Source organism: Helicoverpa zea, chromosome 26, assembly GCF_022581195.2.
Source record: "Helicoverpa zea isolate HzStark_Cry1AcR chromosome 26, ilHelZeax1.1, whole genome shotgun sequence".
Taxonomy (NCBI): Eukaryota; Metazoa; Arthropoda; class Insecta; order Lepidoptera; family Noctuidae; genus Helicoverpa; species Helicoverpa zea.
The window spans coordinates 7,301,230-7,321,309 of record NC_061477.1 but is presented as its reverse complement, the minus strand read 5'-3'; the positions used below and the strand labels follow the sequence as shown (position 1 = coordinate 7,321,309).

Sequence of the window (20,080 nt, the reverse complement as noted above, 5' to 3'; positions counted from 1 at the left end):
TTATTACGTCGTCAGTTCAATCGCGACGTGTCAGGAACGCATTCTCTGAATGGCCGAACTATAGCTAATAATAACATTTTCGGAAATCAAACAACTAGGGTGCCCATGAATTCTTGTAATGAGTTAAAATATGGGTGATGGATTTTAAAACTGTTGTACTATTGTTATAGCTTCCCAAAAAATGAAGAAAGGTGACTTAAACGGCTCAGCAGTCTATATGTGAAGCAAAAATACAAAAAAAAACAGTCTTCACTTCGAATCTTCCTGCTTTTATACTGCTAATTCCCGCTAATTATTAAAAGGTTGTATTAGTATTTTAAGGTCACAAACTGCGTAAGTTAAAATTTCAATACCAATCTGTGTTATATTAGCAAATTCGAATTTGTCTCACATAGCTTAATCTCATAGTCACCCTATTAGAAAGGGACAGACGGCCTCTGTACTAACTGTTTCACTCGGCTCGTTTTTTGGGTAAAGGTGCGCAGTCCTGTTTACTATATTATGTCTATGCATAAGTGTATGTAAAAAATACTCAACTTACGCAAGCATTCAAAAACTCATAGATTAGCTATTTTCCCTACCAAGGACCGGCCCTTACGCTCAACGACAATCCACAAAACTTTTTCAAATCTACCCGCACTTGGGTAAATTTTTTTATTTACGATCAGCCTTATCGTAAAGTTATCTCATAACTCGAGATATTGACTTTGATTCTACAATTTATCTCGAAATTGATTTATAAGGGCGGGAGGAGCCGCCATTTTCTTTTCATACCTTATTTTTTAGTTGGAATTGATTCTTCTTTATGACTTTTTATGGAATGGTTTCTTAAAGTATAGGGAGATGAAATTGATGTTAATTTATGGTTCTTTGTTTTTAAGGTTTCACTTGCAACATTGATGAAGTTTAAAAAAAATATTCTAAAAGTAGTGGAGTCTAAACATGGAGTGACAATCTGAGAAATAATAAGCGTTAATCTCCACTGTTTTAAATTCGAGATTGCCCCTAGATTTTTTCCTTAAATTTTAGTGTCATTGGTGTTCAAGATCAATAAGATATACTTACTGAATGACTAACCTGGAATCGAACCTGCATACTCGTACTTGCGTGGTGCTTTAACCACTAAGCCACCACGACTTATTGTACATTAATATTCAATTATAATACTAAACAAGTATATGTCTGTCCGTCTGTCACCTAATTCGGAAACCTGAATCCCGTACAATCCAACACCTTCCTTATGAAAGCCCGGCGGAAACGGAAGTCACTCGTTTCCCGCCGAAAAACGCGAGTAATTTTTTTCACCGACGCTTAAGCCTTTATGACGTAACTTCCGGTTGGATTTCCCGTGACGTCACGTGTCGCGTGACGCACTTCCGGTGGGGATTATATTACGGTATAATGTATGATGCGGTTCGGATTATAACGGTTTTATTATTAACTTTTAGTATTTTATTCTTTGTGAAAGTCTTGGGTAGAAAATATTTTTGCAGAATGAAAACGAATTAAAAGTAACAACTTTTGTAAACTCTCTAGCTTTATTCAGAAGTAACTACGTAATAGACCAGATTTGACGAAAATCAAAAATATTGTCTTAGACACATTAAACGTGAAATGACATGAACATGAGCAAATGTGAAAGTCTGAAGAAAATTTTCTTATTTTAGCTCTCCTGAAAACTTAGATAATTTTATTGTAATGTCTTTGGCTGAAAACATTGCTTTTGTCCCTTACGTTATTTTATATTTGTTGCACATATTAATGTACAATTAAGGTTAGGTATATCGTGGAAATTATTTAGGTACTATTTTCAGTTCTGGGGACGACTTGGGTAATTATTGATATTTGTTTGAAAGAATATATTATTGAAAAACGTGTTACTCAGTGTAAAGTAATTCTACGACCCCAAATGGAATTGGGATAAGGACAGGAGGATGATGATATTTAGAACTAGAAGGTCACCATGGCATGGGCGCGTAATGAGGAGGGATGATACGCATGCAACAAAGTGTGTGCTAAGTATGAATGTAGATGGATGGAGAGGAAGAGGAAGACCTAAGAAAAGATGGATGGATTGCCTGAAAGATGACATGAATAGGAAGGGAGTGAGTGTCAGTATGACGAGTGACAGGGTAAAATGGAAGAGGAAGATATATGTATTGCGCTGAGCCCAAATAAAATTGACACAATTGAACAGGGCAGGAGGAAGAAGATGATGATGAAGGTTTTTTTATAATAATTTTATCATTCTATAACTATTTATATTAACACAACTGGTACCTAACATTGTTACAACATTTCGTGCACACAATTGTATTATCATGTGACAATATTTTATTCTACAGAACAAAAACGTATTTTTTAACGCCAGTTATCCTCAAGAATAAATTAGCATCATAAACTGCCTAGCCTTTTCCCATATTTTTCTGGGTCAACTTCCAGTCTAACTGGATGTAACTGAGTACCAGTAATTTACAAGGAGCGACTGCCTATCTGACCTCCTCAACCCAGCTACTTGATACCGGTAACTTAAAACCTCTTGTAAGACTTTCTGACTTCTGACTGTCAGTAATTACTGTTAAAGATATGCTTATCTACAGGATGTCACTCGAAAAAGAAAGTAGGTAAAAAAAAATTAATAAATAATAGAAATGGTCATTTACCAACTTTTGACTTCGGAATGTGTGCCAATTTTTTTACATGTCAAAAATTATCGAAAATTCTTGTACTTGCATTGTGCACTTGTGCAATTGTGTACTTGCATTGTGCTCGATGGAAAAATCAAATGAACTTGAAACCCATTGCTTATCTTTCTTTGCGATATATGATAGATTCAGTGAATTGCTTTCGAGTTCAACAAATAAGGTTTAAAATGACAAGCAAAAGTTTCTAAGGCGACGAAACTATGTATTTATGAAATACCAAACATCTGTTAGTTCTAACTGAAGGGATATTTTCGTTTTGCTGGTCACGCTGCGTCAAGTTTGTGACTTCGAACCTTTTGGACGTCACCAACAAGAAAATAGGTAACTGAGGTAATAATTCCATAACATGTCTTTCTACTGTTTAAGACGTCATCCTATCGGGGCTGCGCGATGGTTTGAGGCCTCTGCCTCGAATTTTGCGGGGAGCGGGGCGGCAGCGGCGGCGGCGCGGGAGCGGCAGGATCTTACGCGTATATTCATATGGACCGGCCCTCGAATACAGCGGCGCGGCGGCGGGCAACGAGCGGTGCGCTCCAGTCAAGCGGTGACCGCCCGCGTTGGGCATCTGCATTGTAGGCATAGTGTTATACATTTTTTTTGTGACGTATCAAAATGTGTTCGGACGTGCAAGAGCTAATTATTTCGGCCATCTTTGAGAGGACACCCATATGGAACAGCAAACACAACAGAACACAACACTACACTGCTATAGTGCCGCGCGATCTGCCCGCTAGTTTTGAGAACAGGTATCCGTTGCCCGCCCCGCTCCCGCGCCGCCGCCGCTGCCGCCCCGCTGCCCGCAAAATTCGAGGCAGAGGCCTGAAAGAGTTACCGCGGCCCTGGTACATAAAAGGCCTACGACGGAACACGACGGTTTTTAGTCAGTAAGAGTCTGACACTCCCTCGCCGCTGCTAACCCACAGCGGGAGCGGTCATTTGATGATTTTTGACGTCGTTAAAAAAAAAGACTTCATCATTATCAGCCTTTCTATCGTCCCACTGCTGGGCTGCGGCCTCCTTTCATACAAAGAAGGAATGAGCTAAGCCTTTACAAAAAACTAGCTGTTCCTCGCGGTTTCACCCACGTCTCGGAGACACGTCTTCCCATACCTGGATAAAACTAGCCCATGTTTAGCGCTGATAACGTAGCTTCCTAACAGTGAAATAATAATTAAAATCGGCTCAGTAGTTCCGGAGTGAAACAAGCAATCAATAAAATCTTTTCTTTTTATATTTTAAGTATTAGCTTCCGCCCGCTTCTTCGCCCGCGTGGTGTACTGATAAAAAGTATCCGATGTTCATTCTAGTACCAACAAGAATTTGTGTTCAAAGTTTCATTATGAGCGGTTAAATAGTTTTTGCGAACCGCGGTTTCACCCGCGTTCCGGATGGTGACAAATACTGTATCCGTCTCCCAGGTCTAAGCTTTCTCCCCTCTAATTATTGGCTTGAACGGTTCAGCCATTCTTGAATTATAAAATGTGTAACTAACAAGACTTTTTTTTATATATATAAATATGTATATATATCTATAGATAAATGACCAGCACTTCTACAATACAAGGAACATACATATACCTTACACTCTGTACCTACAACAATAGGTACTGTAAAGTTACAAATTCAGTCGATTCGCTGTGGAATGCAATATCTTCGGACGCCGAGAAGCGCCGAAGTTGTCCGAAGAATGCCGAATGAAACCAACGAGTGTAGCAATGGTGCTAAACTAGTTATTTACTATCTAAGATATTTTCTATTTCTATTGACAAGTCTTCCTTGATAAATAGCATTTTGTTCAGAGCTCGTGTAACAGCATCAGGGGTTGATCTATGAAAGTCAAAGTCAAATAATTTTATTTCATTTACAAACACTTGTGAACGTCAAAAATATAGATACGTTTGATACTGGTTGCCCATTCTAAAAGTAGCTTTCTATACAGAAGAACGGGCAAGAAACTCCATGGTTCATCATAAGGTTTAGCAACGCATATTTTGAAATTCAGGTTAAATGGGTGAGTCCCAGCGGACATTTGGACATCTTTTTTTTTTTTCCGACGTCAAAAATCATCAAATGACCCCTCCCGCTGTGGGTTAGCAGCGGTGAGGGAGTGTCAGACTCTTACTGACTAAAAACCATCGTGTTCCGTCATAGGCCTTTTATGTACCAGGGCCGCGGTATCTCTTTCGAACAACCCGCAGCCCCGGCAGGCCTTGGCCCTGCTGGGCCCCGCTGGGGTTGCTGACATCTCTTTGAGGAGCGCGTGGAACAACGCGCGCCGACGACACGGGTCTGTCGTCTAAGTAGACAGAGGGACGATGAGCCACCCGAACTCACCGCCCACAGACCCACGCCTACGGTGGCCGGGAGTCATCTCGCGACGCCCGGCGCCCATGGTGTCTACCTGGTCCAGCGCGGCGGCCGGGATGAGAGGTGCGAACTCTTTGGCGTTCCGCCTCCTCCTTCTCGAGCATGACCGCTTCGCAGAAGGAGGCGACGGCATCCCATTCCCTCTCGCCCCGGACCATGGCCTGAACCAGGGCCGGACGCGAGAGGTCGCCGCCGCCCAAAGCCTCGACGAGGACCCGGCGGTGCCCTTCCCATGCGGGGCACACCTGGACTGTGTGGTCCACCGTGTCCTCGGGGCTGTCCGCACAATGGTGACACCCGGGCGCCTCCTCACGACCGATGCGGTGCAGGTACCTCCCGAAACAACCGTGTCCGGTGAGGACCTGCGTCATGCGGTACGTGAGGGCGCCGTGACTCCTCCCGAGCCACTCCTCAAAGAGGGGACTTACCGCCACGATGGTGGCGTGCCCGACATTTGGACATCTTTGGTAGTCGTTACGGGTAGTCAGAAGCCAGACAGTTAGATACATACAGTCTTACCAAGGGGTATCGGGTTGCCCATGTAACTAACTGGGTTGAGGAGGTCAGATAAGCAGTAGTCCTACGTAATACATTGACTCCATATAATTATCTGCATATTTGAGAAATGGCTAGGCAGATGATTCAGAACATTTAGCAGACCAGTAAAATACTGAGAATAATGTAATGTTAAGATACATTTTTCAATATTGGGACAGTTGTAAAAAATATTACGACAGTCATAATTACTACCTACTTATATCTTCTTTTAGGGATGGGTATGTAGTATTTAGTATTTTTGACGATATTTAACTTAAAAATAAATGTTTATTTCTTTCAGAATATAAGAGGATATATTGAGTACCAGCCGTTTTTCGCGGGAACCACTTCTCGCAACCGGTTAAAAAGTAGCCTATGTTCTTTCTTAGCATTTAAGCTATTTGTAAATAAACATTTATTTTAATCGGTTCAGTAATTTTTGCGTGAATGTGCGATAGACACAGATAGGAGTTATCTATTTTCGCACTTGTAATATTATATTGCTTTAAAATGCTATAGATATTCTTGAGCCTGACAATGGATGTAGGCTACTTTTTATCCAGGTGAGGGAAGAAGTTCCCTCGGGTCATGGATGGAAACGCCGGTAACGAATAGTTAGCTATAAATTAACCTTATCTCTGAAGTTTCTCAGTACAAATTAAAATGCGTAGTAATTCGTTTTAGATAAACAATTATATGAATAAAACTATTTTAAATTATCACCTAACTGGCTTCCATCCGCGGTTTCACCCACGTCCCGTAAGAACTACTTCCTATGCTTTAAGGTATGTCATTTATTGGAAATCGGCTCCCTAAGAAATTAATTAATCCAGGTTGTCAGTTAACTGCGAACTTACCTATAGAAGTTGGTTTAACTAATTACGTATCAGATGTAATAAATAAAAAAACATTATTTAAAGAAGAATATATGGTGAAAACAATAAGACCCTTGGAATTATTTCGTAAATCCCCAACTCGCTCTTGACCGTTTTTTCGTAAAAATGTAGTCACCTTCGCATTCATTTTCAATTCAAATTAATATTCATGTTTTTTTTTTGTATTTAACTGTTGTTTAATATACTTATTTCTCAGTAGGTATATAAAGTGAAATATTTTGCGGTTTAGTTTAATTGCGAAATAATACATCGAATTAGGTGTATTATCTGACCAAAAGTATTTTTTTATTATAATTGGCACCTGAGGTGAGTGTCACTTTTATTCATTGCCGTTTTCTAAACATATTGACTATTCAGTTGGCCCTTGGTAGGTTTTTTTTTAAATCGTGAAATCAATCAAAGTTTTTAGTCGGTCTGATACCGAACTAATACCTAATCGTTGTTACGCGTTTACTTCCATTCATCTTCATACTGATTTATGAACAAAAATCAACTATCGGCCAACTAAATCTTTGTAGTGTAAGCGCTCTCTTAATTTGACTGAAACACTGATGTGTCTAATTAATATCCTACAGCTTGTCCTTGTCTTGTGTGTATCTGAACATCTACTATCACCCACTTCTTTTTATCTGATAGTTTAACTTTTTGGCTACTTGAATCCACTGTCAGAGATATGCAAATGACAGCCGGGCCTTAAGTTTTTTTTGAGATTGGAAGTCATCGGGCTGCACTATGAGGGAGTGTCAAACTCTTACTGACTAAAACGCATCATGATCCTTCTGGAGTTCTTTGTATACCAGGGCCGCGGTAACTCGCGCGAACAATCCCGCAGCCCCGGCTGGTTTTGGCCTTGAGAAGTCCTGCAAATTTTGCTGGCTGCTATTGCTGTATTTTAACATTTTATTCCGAGCCTTTTTCCCAACTCGGCTTCCAGGCTGCCGTATGTAGCTGAGTACCGGTGTTTTACAAGGAGCGACTTCCTATCTGACCTCTTCGACCCAGTTACCCCTTGATTTGACTTGGTCAGACTTACTGGCTTCTGACTACCCGTAACCAGTGCCAAGGATGTTACATGACAGCCGTTAAATTCTAAGGTAAAAATAACAATAAAATATGTTGTTAAGTTTTGTTATTTTTGCTTGTTTTAGTAGCAAGATGGCTGCCTTAACTTCGTCAGCTATTGCCCTGATATTAACGGCACTAGGGTTAAACGAGTCCATGTTCCCTGATAAAGCAAATTTAAATGGTAAGTTCCATAGGACCTATAAGAAAAAATATGCTTTTTTACACGCTTATATCAGCTGAACTTGTAACTATGTATGTAAGAAAATCTTGGAATCTTAATTTGACCCGCTTCCCGGTCTTCGATTAGGATGAAATTTTGCACACGCTCTGAGTTCTGATGACAATACATGACTAGCTAAGAAATGTCATAATCCAAAAAAAAAATCGTGCGTGTTGAAAGCGTGTTTTTTAGTTTTTTAAACTATCAATTTTTTATACCGATAATTGTCTCCGTTATACCACTTGTGACGACCTCGACGGTGCAATGGCCGGACTACCGAACTGACGTCCTGGGTTCGATTCCCGGTTCGGTCGATATTTGTATGAAGAGTACGCTTGTTGGCTGTGGTTTATATGTTATACTATGTATATGTAAAGTTTTTATAACTATATATATGTAAAGTTTATGTATTTTATCAGTTATGCTAGCATCCATAGCCATCCCATTGGGCTATGAGAGTGAAGAAATAGATAGTGCACCTTTGTCTGCAAATTCTAGTGAACTGTAATATTTCCTGGCATTATAATTTTTACGCTATACTACCCGTAATCTACTTCTTTACAGATCGACTCCATCCAAAGGTTGTCTGGAAGAGATCGCTTTTAGTGATAAGACCGCCTATTGTACTCGTCTACTACTTGTTTTGTTATGTCCTTCTATGTTTGTTATTAGTGTACAATAAAGAATATTCTATTCTATTCTATTCTATAACAAAATGTTTGTTTGTCTGTTCTAGATGTCACAACGTTTGACTATATCATCGTGGGAGGAGGCACGGCCGGTTGTGTTCTCGCCAGTAGACTGGCAGAACTTGAGAACAGTACCGTACTGCTGGTAGAGAGGGGTGAAGACCCACCACTGTTGTCATACGTAAGTGTTAAACCATTTTATATTGATTCCTACGATGTATTTAATCATACCTCATTTCTATCCGCAGTCTTTCATAAATCTTCTTTATTTTAAATACGATTACTATGTTTGTTCACTAACGATACGATACTTCTTCTTCTTCCTCCTGCCCTGTTCCCAATTTTATTTGGGGTTGCCGCAATATGTCATCCTCTTCCATTTTTCCCTGTCACTCGTCATATTGACACTCACTCCCTTCCTATTCATGTCATCTTTCAGGCAATCCATCCATCTTTTCTTCGGTCTTCCTCTTCCTCTCCATCCATCTACATTCACTAACTCACGATGCACATTCCCAGAATGAATCTGAAAACTTCTATGAAGAAATAAACAATTGTTATTAACAATAGATTTGTTTTTTTTTTCCAGTTATCAGGACTATTCTTCTTACTACCAAAAACAAGTATCGACTACGATTACACTTCCGTTTTTGACGATTACGCAGCGAGCGGCCAGGGTAACTACACCAGACTTACATCAGGCAAAGGACTCGGAGGCAGCAGTATCCTCAACCACCTTCTGTACGCAAGGGGAGTTCCAAGTGACTACAACTACTGGGCCGAAGTCACCGGCGAAGAAGGTTGGACTTATGACAACATCCTCCCATACTTCATTAAAAGTGAAACAGTTGACGATGAAGAAGTTCTAAACGCATACCCCACATACCATGGAACTTCAGGTCCTCTTGGCATTACTAGACAACTTCATGATGATAAAGTAGCTGATTATCTGACAGCTTTCAATGAAGCTGGTACTCCGCCTGTAGTGGACTTAAATGGTGATGTCTATGTGGGTGTCGCACAACCCTTGTTGACTATAGCTAAAGGTTTGAGGCAATCACCTGCGTATTCATACTTAAACCGCGTAAGAAACTACTCAAACTTGTACGTGTCCCGAGAAACTGTAGTCAACAAGATTGTCATTGAAGATAACGCAGCTGTAGCAGTTGAAGCGGTACATAAAGATGTTAGTTACATTCTGAAAGCAAGAAAGGAGATAATATTATCAGCTGGTGTGTTCAATTCACCAAAGATACTACAGCTGTCTGGCATAGGACCAAAAGAACATTTAGAAGCGGTAAACATACCTGTAGTAGCTGATCTTCCTGTTGGCGACAATTTGTTGGTTCCTGCTGGTACCGTTGTTGTTCACAAGACTGACAAACATACGTTTATATTTCCTGCGCCATCTGACTTGGCAGGAGCATTAACTCCCACACAAATACCGGTGCCTCTTATGATGGCAAATATAGCTCTGAATAAGAGCTCAAACATCCCGAATCATCAGAGTTACAATTTGTTTTTCGGACATGACACGCCATTTTTGACTCTAGTATGTACTACGGTATATGGGTTTAACACCGAAATTTGCTTGAACTGGCAGAAAGAAACTGTTAGGAGAGATGCCTTGTACAGTGTTATAGTGAATTTGGACACGACATCAACGGGAACAGTTCGTTTGAATACGACAGATACATCAGCGGATCCTGTAATCGAAACTGGTATTTACAAAAACGATGAGGATTTGGATAACATGGTGAACAATTTAATGGACTTTGTCAAAATTGGAGAAACCCCTACTTTTGTAGGTAAAGACGCAGCTGTAGTTGGCGTTGATTTTGATGAATGTGCCGACAAGGAATATGGTACTAGGGAATTTTGGTCATGCTATGCTTTACACAGGGGTATTTCACCTTTCCTGTACATGGGTACTTGTCCTATGGGCACCGTGGTTGATGGACAGTTGAAGGTCAAAGGGATTGATAATCTGAGGGTAGTGGACGCCAGTACTTTTCCTAAAGTCTTGCATGGTGCTACAAATGCTGCAGTGATCGTGTTAGCAGAGAAAGCTGCTGATCTAATTAAAAGTAGTGCTTAGTTTGCAACGATAAGGAGACGTACTAATTACAAGCATACACAAAGGACTGCTGACTTTTACCAATAAAGTAATGGTTCGATTTAGAAAAACGGCTGTTTGTTATAAATTAATACCAATGTGGTTAATATTATTATTTGGGAATATCGTTTTCTCCCAAAATTGATATACGTATTACTGAATCAAGAAATACATTGACCCTAATTGTACGATCGAATTGTAATCGAATTAATTTTGTAAACTAAATAAAAACAAGATTATTTAAAAATACATACTACTGTTGTTACTTTTAAATAAAATAATAGCCCGGTCAAAATAGACATTTGAAATAACAAAAAATCCCAGAAAGCTGATTTTTGGTGGAGAGCTAGATTTGATCATAATAAATACAATACTAAAAGTCCCCATCGATCCCATGTGTGCGTCAAAAGTTATTCGAGGTTAAATGTCAAAATTTTAGGTTTTTTGACTTTTTTTCGAAAACGGTACATGTCAGCAGCCCCAGCGGGGCTCAGCAGGGCCAAGGCCTGTCGGGGCTGCGGGATTGTTCGAAAGAGTTACCACGCCCTGGTACATAAAAGGCTTACAACGGAAAACGACAGTTTTTATTCAGTAAGAGTCTGATACTCAAAGCCCTTGTATATTCGTTGCTTATATGTGCATATCATGTGTAGTGTGACTCTTTGAATCGCGACATCTCAGGAATGGTAACATTTAGGAGAAAACTGATAATGCCATTTTTGTAGAAAATTTTATAATTTACAATTTTGGTCTGATGTTCTTTTTTGATAAAACTTACCGTTTTCGAAAAAAAAACACAAAAAACCAGAAATTTTGACATTTGACCTCGAATAACTTTTGACGCACACATGGGATCGATGGGGACTTTTAGTATTTTATTTATAATGATCAAATCTAGCTTTCCACCAAAAATCAGCTTTGTGGGAATTTTTGTTATTTGACCACTACTTTTATGTCTATTTTGACCGGGCTATAAAGAGCCTGACAAAATTTTTCTTTTCCCAAATACATAGTACTTTAGTAAAACTAAGAGAGTGCATAAGCGTGGCAGCTTGCTAAACGATTTCAATCAGGCTTAATAATTTGTATGATATTGTAATAAAAACTCACCGATGAAAGGTTTCATAAAGAACATCTTTACCGACAAGGAAATTAAAGGTGATCATTATTAAGGAAAATTAGATATTATTATTATGTTATTGTAAATTGCCAATTAACGAAAAAAGCAACTGAAAAATATAGCTATTCAAAGCACGAGTTTTTCAAGTTACTTACCGATTCCGAAAAAACGTAGCCTTTCTCAAGTTTTGACGTTCATGTGCTTGTAAAGGCCTACATGAAATAAATCACTTGAATTAGTTTATATTTTCTACAACCCGCAAACTGCAACATGCAAAATTATTTTTACCTTTTCATTAGAAAAGTAAATAAAAAGTGTTCTATAAAAAAGTACCTTTACAAACATTATTAAAAAACCGATAAATACAATTAAATAATGTAGCGCCATTTTATTTCCAACTACGTAACATCCGGTCGATGTCAAAGAGAATTCTGGAAATTTCAATTTCCAGCGATTTTGGTGGATTGCATCCGGTTCCTGTGGAGCTACTAATAAAATAGAGGAGATACATTTTATTTTACTTTTTAGGTCGCTATTTCAGTTTGTTCGAAAATACTGAACTTACGGTTACAGCCTTTTTATCGTCCGACTGCTGGGCTGCGGCCTCCTCTCACACGGAGAAGGATTGAGCGTCAATCACCACGCTTGCTCAATGCGGGTTGGTGATTTCAGGCTTCATAGTCCAGGTTTCCTCAAGATGTTTTCCTTCACCTTTTTATCAGCTATTGGTGTCCAAGATATACTTAGAAAGTATGTAAAAATTTAGAAAAGTTGCATTGGTACTTGCCTGACCTGGAATCGAACCCACACCCTCATACTTGAGAGGTTCTTTACCCACTAGGCAACCACGAGTTAAACGAAAATACTCATTATAAAGGAGATTTCTTTAGAAATAAGCACTACCTTTTTAAATTCTTTCTTACCTGTCGTCTTTCGTTATTGTAAATAACTAAATAAATTATTTTTAGTGCCTGTATTATGATTAACCTCCTCCAACGGTATGCTGGCTAATCATATACTGCTTCTGGTGGGAACCACTTCGCGCACCCGGTTAAAATATAGCCTATGTTACTCGAAAAGAGTATAGCTTTCAAACTGTGAAAGATTTTTTTTCCAATTAGTTCAGGAGTTTCGGAGCCTTTAGTTAGGGTACAAATAAAATATTGTAACAAATACTTCAGCTTATTATGTTTGCATCGCTATAATTAACCACCTATATCAAAAAGAAAATGGCAAATTAATTACATAATGTATTGGCGATTATTTGTATTGTAATTAGTAACCCGCGTGTTTTTAATGGCTTGAAAACGGTAAAAGGGCACATCTCTGTTTTTGAAAAGGGATCGCTGAAGCTTTTCTAAGAATTTTATTGTTTTCCATTATTTTGATAATAATAATTACCTCCATCTTATTCCCCTTACTGCATAAATGTTATGTTACAGCCTTTTTATCGTCCCACTGCTGGGCTGCGGCCTCCTCTCACACGGAGAAGGATTGAGCATTAATCACCACGCTTGCTCAATGCGGGATGGTGATTTCAGACTTACCTGCACATAATTAACTACAAATTATTTCCTTCGCCTAATCTCTCCTTATTTACTTTATTCTCATACGTCCCCACTCAGAGACATTTAATGATTACTTAAGCCATTCCTTTGAAAAGGCTCTGAGGATGATTAAGCCATTCCTTAGTAAAGGATTTGTATGACATTCCGTCACTAAGGAGGGACTTACGTAATCATTAAATGTCTCTGAGTGGGGAGGATAGTCCCACCAGTCTCTGCTAGTCTACCTTAGGGTGGTGGTGAAATAGAAGTGGTAGGAATATGACGTGCCTGCTACTTCTGCATTAATGGTTTAATCACCAACAGACTCTAGTGTCTGCTTTCTCAAATCGGTACTTGATAACAATTGGAGACTTTTCTTGTGTGAAATTATCAAATGACCCCTCCTGCTGTGGGCGCAGCGTGAGTGTCAGACTCTTACTGACTAAAACCCACCATGTTTTTTGTTAAATGGCCCTTTATGTACCAGGGCCGCGGTAACTGTTTCGAATAATCCCATAGCCCTGACAGGCTTCGGGCTAACAATTGGAGCCTGGAGCCAGCTTTACGTGCCGAAGCCTTAGGGTGTAACACTGCCAATTTCCTTTTCTGAAAACCCACAATACTATTTCGGGAAACCCAAAAATCTAGAGGGGTTATTATGAACCCATAGAATTAGACAGCTTTGAATTACACTGCTTTCTTTGGTGTACCAAACAAATTCAGTTTATTTCTAACAACCTGATTCAAGGTGGTCGACCTAAGTATGAAGAAACATATGTACAAAACCAGCAAAAATATCAATTAACATTTATTTTATGTAACATTCCAACGAGTGTCATTTCATCATTGTCATAAATAGTTGTAGTTTAAGAGCTAGTGGTTAAAATATTTTCACGAAAAAGTATTTGAATTACATAAACGAAACGTCGATATTTACGTTTATTCAATCTTCTATCATCCATTCTATCACCAGTCTAACCAAGGGGTATCGGGTTGCCCGGGTAACTGGGTTGAGGAGGTCAGATAGGCAGTCGCTTCTTGTAAAGCACTGGTACTCAGCTAAATCCGGTTAGACTGGAAGCCGACCCCAACATGATTGGGAAAAAGGCTCGGAGGATGATCATCCCACTGCTGGGCAAAGGCCTCCTCTCACACACAGAAGGATTGAGTAAAGCACCAACCTCTCAAGTGTGAGTGTGGGTTCGATTCCAAGTTTTTCAGTTTCTATATACTTAGTGTAACTGTGGAACTTATATTATATTAACCTGTTTTTATTTAATACATTTATTTAGATTTTATAAAGAAACTTAAATAATCTAGCAAGAAAACTAACTTTGAAAATGAGCTCTTCAACCAGCTCCTACTTATATATTTATACAAGTGTTGTATCTTAATTTGAATACAGACAGACATATAAGTTATATACTTCCTTGAACAAACGTACAAAATATATAAATATAAGTACACAGTATACAAATTATCAATCATCATAATTATTTGGTAGTTTACACGTGTAACTATTAATACTAATATTTTGCTAAATCCTTCTTTTTGACGCAGTCGGGTGAAAAGGTAGCTATTATTGTTTATTTTTCAAAGTAAGTTCTGAAATTGATTTAATATTACATTTTTTGTAGTTCATTTATTGATTACTCAACATATTTTTTACATTTTTCAATATTAAAAAAAAAAACATTAAAAAATATATAAAATAGATGGCCACCGATATCGGGCACAGGGTCTAAGGTGCCGGTGTTTAGGGTCCCAGAGACAGAAACCAAATATTAAAATTATTCTTACAGTTAATATTTTTCTACCCTTACTAGAACCTTACTTTTGTAAAAATACTAGCTTCTGCCAATGGTTTTAGCCGGGCCTCGTGGAAATAACTTCCCCTCACCCAGATAAATATAAAATATTAAAGTCTATGTATACATATGTTTAGTTCAATTAAGCCTTTTATAAAACCGCCAATGATTTACGTAAAAAGATATTCAACACATTTTATTTTAAAAATGTACTCATGCCTAACTACCTAACTCATAGGAACTCATTTTATTATTTAAATTCTATTTTATCTTGTGAATTAACACCATTTTATTGTACGCGTGCAAATATTAATTGAATGAATAAACCTATATTCATTAATTAACATCGTTTAAATGATTACTATTTAAATAAAAACCTTGAAGTATAAAATTACCACCAGTTCCCTTCAATTCCAAAATTTCTCAAAGTAAAGGACTATTTTATTTTCTTTTCTTTTGCAATATTTTAAAAAGCAAATGAACATCATTTACTTAAATTTTAAGTACTTTTTTTTCCAAGTAAAATTCCTGAAATTCAATAAGAAGTTTTTATTTCATACTAGCTGGTGCCGCGCAGGTTTAGTATTTCGAACAATATGTTTACAAATTGTAGCCTATGTGTTATTCTGATGTATAAGCTATATTATTGTAAAGTTTCATTAAAATCCATTCAGTAGTTTTTGCGTGAAAGAGTAACAAACATCCATACATCCATACATACAAACTTTCGCGTTTATAATATTAGTAGGATTATTTTTTAAATATCTTATAGTTCACATTACCTTTATTTCAGTACTTTCTTGTACACGTCACCAAAACTTTGAGAAACCGTTCTAGATAACACTAACTATGTACATAAAAGATAAGCCGTCAATAGACTAAAAGTACGATTGTATTAATTAAGGATAGTAATTGAATTTCAAAAATGATTGTGTCAGTTCAACAAAAATACCTTAAAAGACAGTAACACAAATATTCAGTTAATTCTACAATTGTCAGAAAAGGGTAAAAAAATATGTTGTAGAACTTCAACAGTCAATACTGTGAACAATTGTGGTATTTAAAAAAAAGATATATTTTCAATCGTGAAACCCATAAGCTAGTCATCCTCTGAGCCTTTTCCCAAACTATGTTCGGGTCGGCTTCCAGTCTAACCGGATTCAGCTGAAACTCATAAGCCAGTAGGTATTTTTAATACAAAAGTGACTTTGTAATTCGTTTACGGAACCAACAGAACCGATTAAGATTATACATAAAACCATTTACTTTGTGGCATCTAAAGAAGTTAGTTTTCATCCAAGTGCCAGAAAATGGGCGAAAAAGCTTGTCATAGAACATCAAAAATATAATCAGCTAAAGATGTTGATGATTTTCACGGGTAACCTCAATTAGGAAGGTTTTGAGCATGAACGTGGACGAATATAGGGGAAGAGGACGACCAAAGAAAGGATGGATGGATTGTGATGATGGATTGTGATGATGGATTGTGTGAAAGTCAATATGGTTAAGATGACGGCAGATAGAAGAGTATGGAAGGAGACGACATGCTGCGCCGACCCCTATTAAAATTTTGATAAGGACAGGAAGATGACGATGATGATGATGACCTCTATCAGCTAACCCTTCGAAGAAAGGTCTTGATCTATGTGTTATGTTTGTCTTCAGCCTTCAAGATGGGATCCAGCACATCTACAGCGCTGATATCTGCAGTACAGGTGCCTGTCACCTTCCTGAGTATGCTGGAACCTGAGGGGTTACTGTGGCCGAAACAGGCTGAACTTACAAGTGAGTACAATGCATTTACTTTTAATGCTATCTAAATATAAATAAGTACTTCAGTTAACTTTGCTCCTCTGAACAGCAGTGTTTGTTTGTACTATCGTGAAGTCCATAGTAGCCAATTTCGTAAAAGGAATTTAGTAACCATAGCCTTCTAAGTAAGTCGTGGTGGCCTAGTGGGTAAAGGACCAATCTCTCAAGTATGAGGGCGCGGGTTCGATCCCAGGTCAGGCAAGTACCAATGCAACTTTTCTAAGTTTGTATGTACTTTCTAAGTATATCTTAGACACCATTGGCTGTGTTTCGGATAGCACGTTAAACTGTAGGTCCCGGCTGTCATTGAACATCCTTGGCAGTCGTTACGGGTAGTCAGAAGCCAGTAAGTCTGACACCAGTCTAACCAAGGGGTATCGGGTTGCCCGGGTAACTGGGTTGAGGAGGTCAGATAGGCAGTCGCTTCTTGTAAAGCACTGGTACTCAGCTGAATCCGGTTAGACTGGAAGCCGACCCCAACATGATTGGGAAAAAGGCTCGGAGGATGATGAGCCTTCTAAGTTATTGGGACAATAGCCTTTGCTCAGGCTTCTGTGATAGTGGCTTATTTCGGGCTAAAAATAGCTATGTAATGAATGATACTTTGTACACTAAATGGATGGGCGTTTGCTTGTTGCTGAATCTTATAATATTGTTGACTATAAATAATGAAATTCAAAGAATAGATAATTTACCTGAACGTTATAATATCCCTTGATTATATACTCTCTCTTTTTCGTACGTATCCCACATGGTTGTGGTTTCAGCTTTTCTACTTAATTGATATTTTCAAATGTTTGTATAGAAAATATGACAGTAAGTAAGATATATCCGTTATTATTCTTTGTTTCAGACAATACTGCATATGATTACATAGTCGTAGGAGGAGGATCAGCCGGTTGTGTGGTCTCCAGTAGACTGGCAGAAAGTGGGAAGAATACTGTGTTCATGGCAGAAGCTGGAGACGATCCACCTATAATAGCTTTGGTATGTACAGTTTGTTTGACTTTTACTTAGTAGACCGGTGTTCTCTTTTCTGGTCAAGTTTTGAATTAGTAAATGTTGGTAGCAATATCAGTAAAATGTGTTTTTATTTGATAAGAACTTAATTTGTAATTTTAGAGCTGTTGCTGCAGAAAATATAGTCACTTTATCTAAAGTGCATTATATCCCTGCTAACATGAGCTTCATATTTTATTCAGGTACGGAAAACAATTTTCTACGATGTGGTGGTTTCCACGGAAAACAGCTTTTGAATACAAACACAAACATTCAAATTAGGTCACCATAAGTAAGGTAATTTAAAATTTTTCATTATGATAATTTAAAATGTTATTGTTTTCAGGTCCCTGGGCTATTTTCGTTACTACCAGGATCTAAGTTTGACTACAACTACAGATCAACAAAAGATACATATGCAGCCAAAGGTCAGAACTACTACACCACATTACAAGCCGGGAAGATGCTTGGAGGCAGTGACACTCTCAACCATCTTCTGCATACAAGAGGAGTACCATCAGACTTTGACACCTGGGCCGAAATATCCAAAGACAGCTCTTGGAAATATGACAATATCCTCCAGTACTTTATAAAGAGTGAAAGACTGGTCGATGACCCAATACTTAAAAAGTATGGTAAATATCATGGCACTAGTGGGCCTATGGGAATCTCAAGGCAACCAGAAGATACTCAGGTTGCTAATTTATTAAAATCTTTTGCTGAAGTCGGCAACCCAAGTGTTTTGGATTTAAACGCTGAAAATACTTTGGGTTATACACAACCACTGTTCATGATAGCTGATAAAAAAAGACAGACACCGGCTTATTCTTACTTGAAAAATGTTAAAACTAATTCAAACTTATTTATTTCGAAGAACACCAGAGTAACTAGAATTATTTTTGAGGACAATAAGGCTGTGGCAATTGAAGCTGTGTATAATGGCAAAACTTATGTTTTCAGAGCGAACAAAGAGATTATTGTAAGCGCAGGAGTTTACAATACTCCTCAAATCCTTCAGCTTTCAGGAATAGGTCCCAAAGAACATTTAGAGCAGTTCAACATAAAAGTGATAAAAGATTTACCAGTCGGCAACAATTTAATAGACCAAGTGGCTGTCACGCTGGTTTACAAGTTAGAATCTCATATAGCCTTTTTACCAAACCTGGCAGATGTTGAATTAGACCCTACTAAGGTACCTTTCCCTGTGTTGGTAGGTTCAGTAGCTTTAAACAAGACTCAGACGGATCCAGATTATCAAACGTATAATTTGTTGTTGGGCCAGAATACTCCATTTTTGACCATCGCTTGCGCACAAGTATTTGACCTTCGAGATGGAATTTGTGACCAATGGCAGACAGAAGTTACAAATAGAGATTCATTATATACAGTTGCTGCTCTCTTGCAACCTAAATCTAGAGGAACAGTTCGTTTGGCAAGTACCGATCAATCTAAAGCCCCTTTAATAGAAACAGGATACTTTACAAATAAAGAAGACTTAAAAACAATGGTGAAAATAATAAAAGATTTCACTAGCGTTAGTAATACGAAGTATTTTAAGAAGATCGGTGCTGAACTAGCTGGGTTAAACCTTGATGTTTGTGCAGACAAAAAGAAAGGTACTGATGAATTTTGGGAGTGCTATATTTTAAATCATGCTGGCAGTCCTTATCATACAGTTGGTACTTGTCCTATGGGAGAAGTTTTAGATGGCCAGTTGAAGGTCAAAGGAGTCGAAGGTCTGAGAGTAGTAGATGCTAGTGCCATGCCGAAGATACCTCGAGGTGCACCTAATGCGGCTGTTATTATGTTAGCTGAGAAAGCTGCTGATATGATTAAAAGTGCAAATGCTAACTAATGTTTCTTTAAATATTGACCTTGCTATTGTCCGACTAAACCCTGTTATCAATATGAATAAATATTTCATGTTTATGATGGTGTAATTTTTTTTTCTCATGTCCCAGTCCCGTTATCTAAAACGTCATCACTTTTGTCCATATCCCAATTCCATGTCCTCCGATATTCTTCTGTCTTATTATTCATTTGACATATCATCATATGATTCTGTATTCTTATCATATCATTTGTCGTCATCATCACAGCGGGCGAATTGACCACTGCTAGAAAGAGGCCTTCTCATGTGCTGGGGAGATTTGGCCATACTCACTGACAGGTATGCGTGTCGGTGAGCGCAGTCTGAGA

General features: G+C 38.2%; 2 protein-coding genes across 2 annotated transcripts; both read left to right on the top strand.

Moving 5' to 3' along the window:
* The first annotated feature begins 7,657 nt into the window (after positions 1 to 7,657).
* Positions 7,658 to 10,844, top strand: LOC124643167 (ecdysone oxidase-like). The gene is made up of 3 exons (XM_047182042.1): positions 7,658 to 7,751; positions 8,527 to 8,660; positions 9,069 to 10,844. Exons 1-3 carry the CDS (start codon positions 7,661 to 7,663, stop codon positions 10,575 to 10,577), a joined length of 1,734 nt encoding a protein of 577 aa, XP_047037998.1. The 5' UTR covers positions 7,658 to 7,660; the 3' UTR covers positions 10,578 to 10,844.
* A 3,897-nt stretch (positions 10,845 to 14,741) lies between these two features.
* Positions 14,742 to 19,810, top strand: LOC124643168 (ecdysone oxidase-like). The gene is made up of 4 exons (XM_047182043.1): positions 14,742 to 14,834; positions 16,736 to 16,855; positions 17,736 to 17,869; positions 18,228 to 19,810. The coding sequence occupies exons 2-4, from the start codon at positions 16,744 to 16,746 to the stop codon at positions 19,734 to 19,736; spliced, it is 1,755 nt and encodes a 584-aa protein (XP_047037999.1). The 5' UTR covers positions 14,742 to 14,834; positions 16,736 to 16,743; the 3' UTR covers positions 19,737 to 19,810.
* Positions 19,811 to 20,080: the final 270 nt, after the last annotated feature.

What these genes read in the sequence shown, in the direction of transcription:
- LOC124643167 (XM_047182042.1), top strand. Translation starts at nt 7,661, where the DNA reads ATGGCTGCCTTAACTTCGTCAGCTATTGCCCTGATATTAACGGCACTA. An exon ending in TGATAAAGCAAATTTAAATG is followed by an intron (nt 7,752 to 8,526) that starts GTAAGTTCCATA and finishes TGTCTGTTCTAG; the next exon opens with ATGTCACAACGTTTGACTAT. An exon ending in ACCCACCACTGTTGTCATAC is followed by an intron (nt 8,661 to 9,068) that starts GTAAGTGTTAAA and finishes TTTTTTTTCCAG; the next exon opens with TTATCAGGACTATTCTTCTT.
- LOC124643168 (XM_047182043.1), top strand. Translation starts at nt 16,744, where the DNA reads ATGGGATCCAGCACATCTACAGCGCTGATATCTGCAGTACAGGTGCCT. An exon ending in GAAACAGGCTGAACTTACAA is followed by an intron (nt 16,856 to 17,735) that starts GTGAGTACAATG and finishes TCTTTGTTTCAG; the next exon opens with ACAATACTGCATATGATTAC. An exon ending in ATCCACCTATAATAGCTTTG is followed by an intron (nt 17,870 to 18,227) that starts GTATGTACAGTT and finishes TATTGTTTTCAG; the next exon opens with GTCCCTGGGCTATTTTCGTT.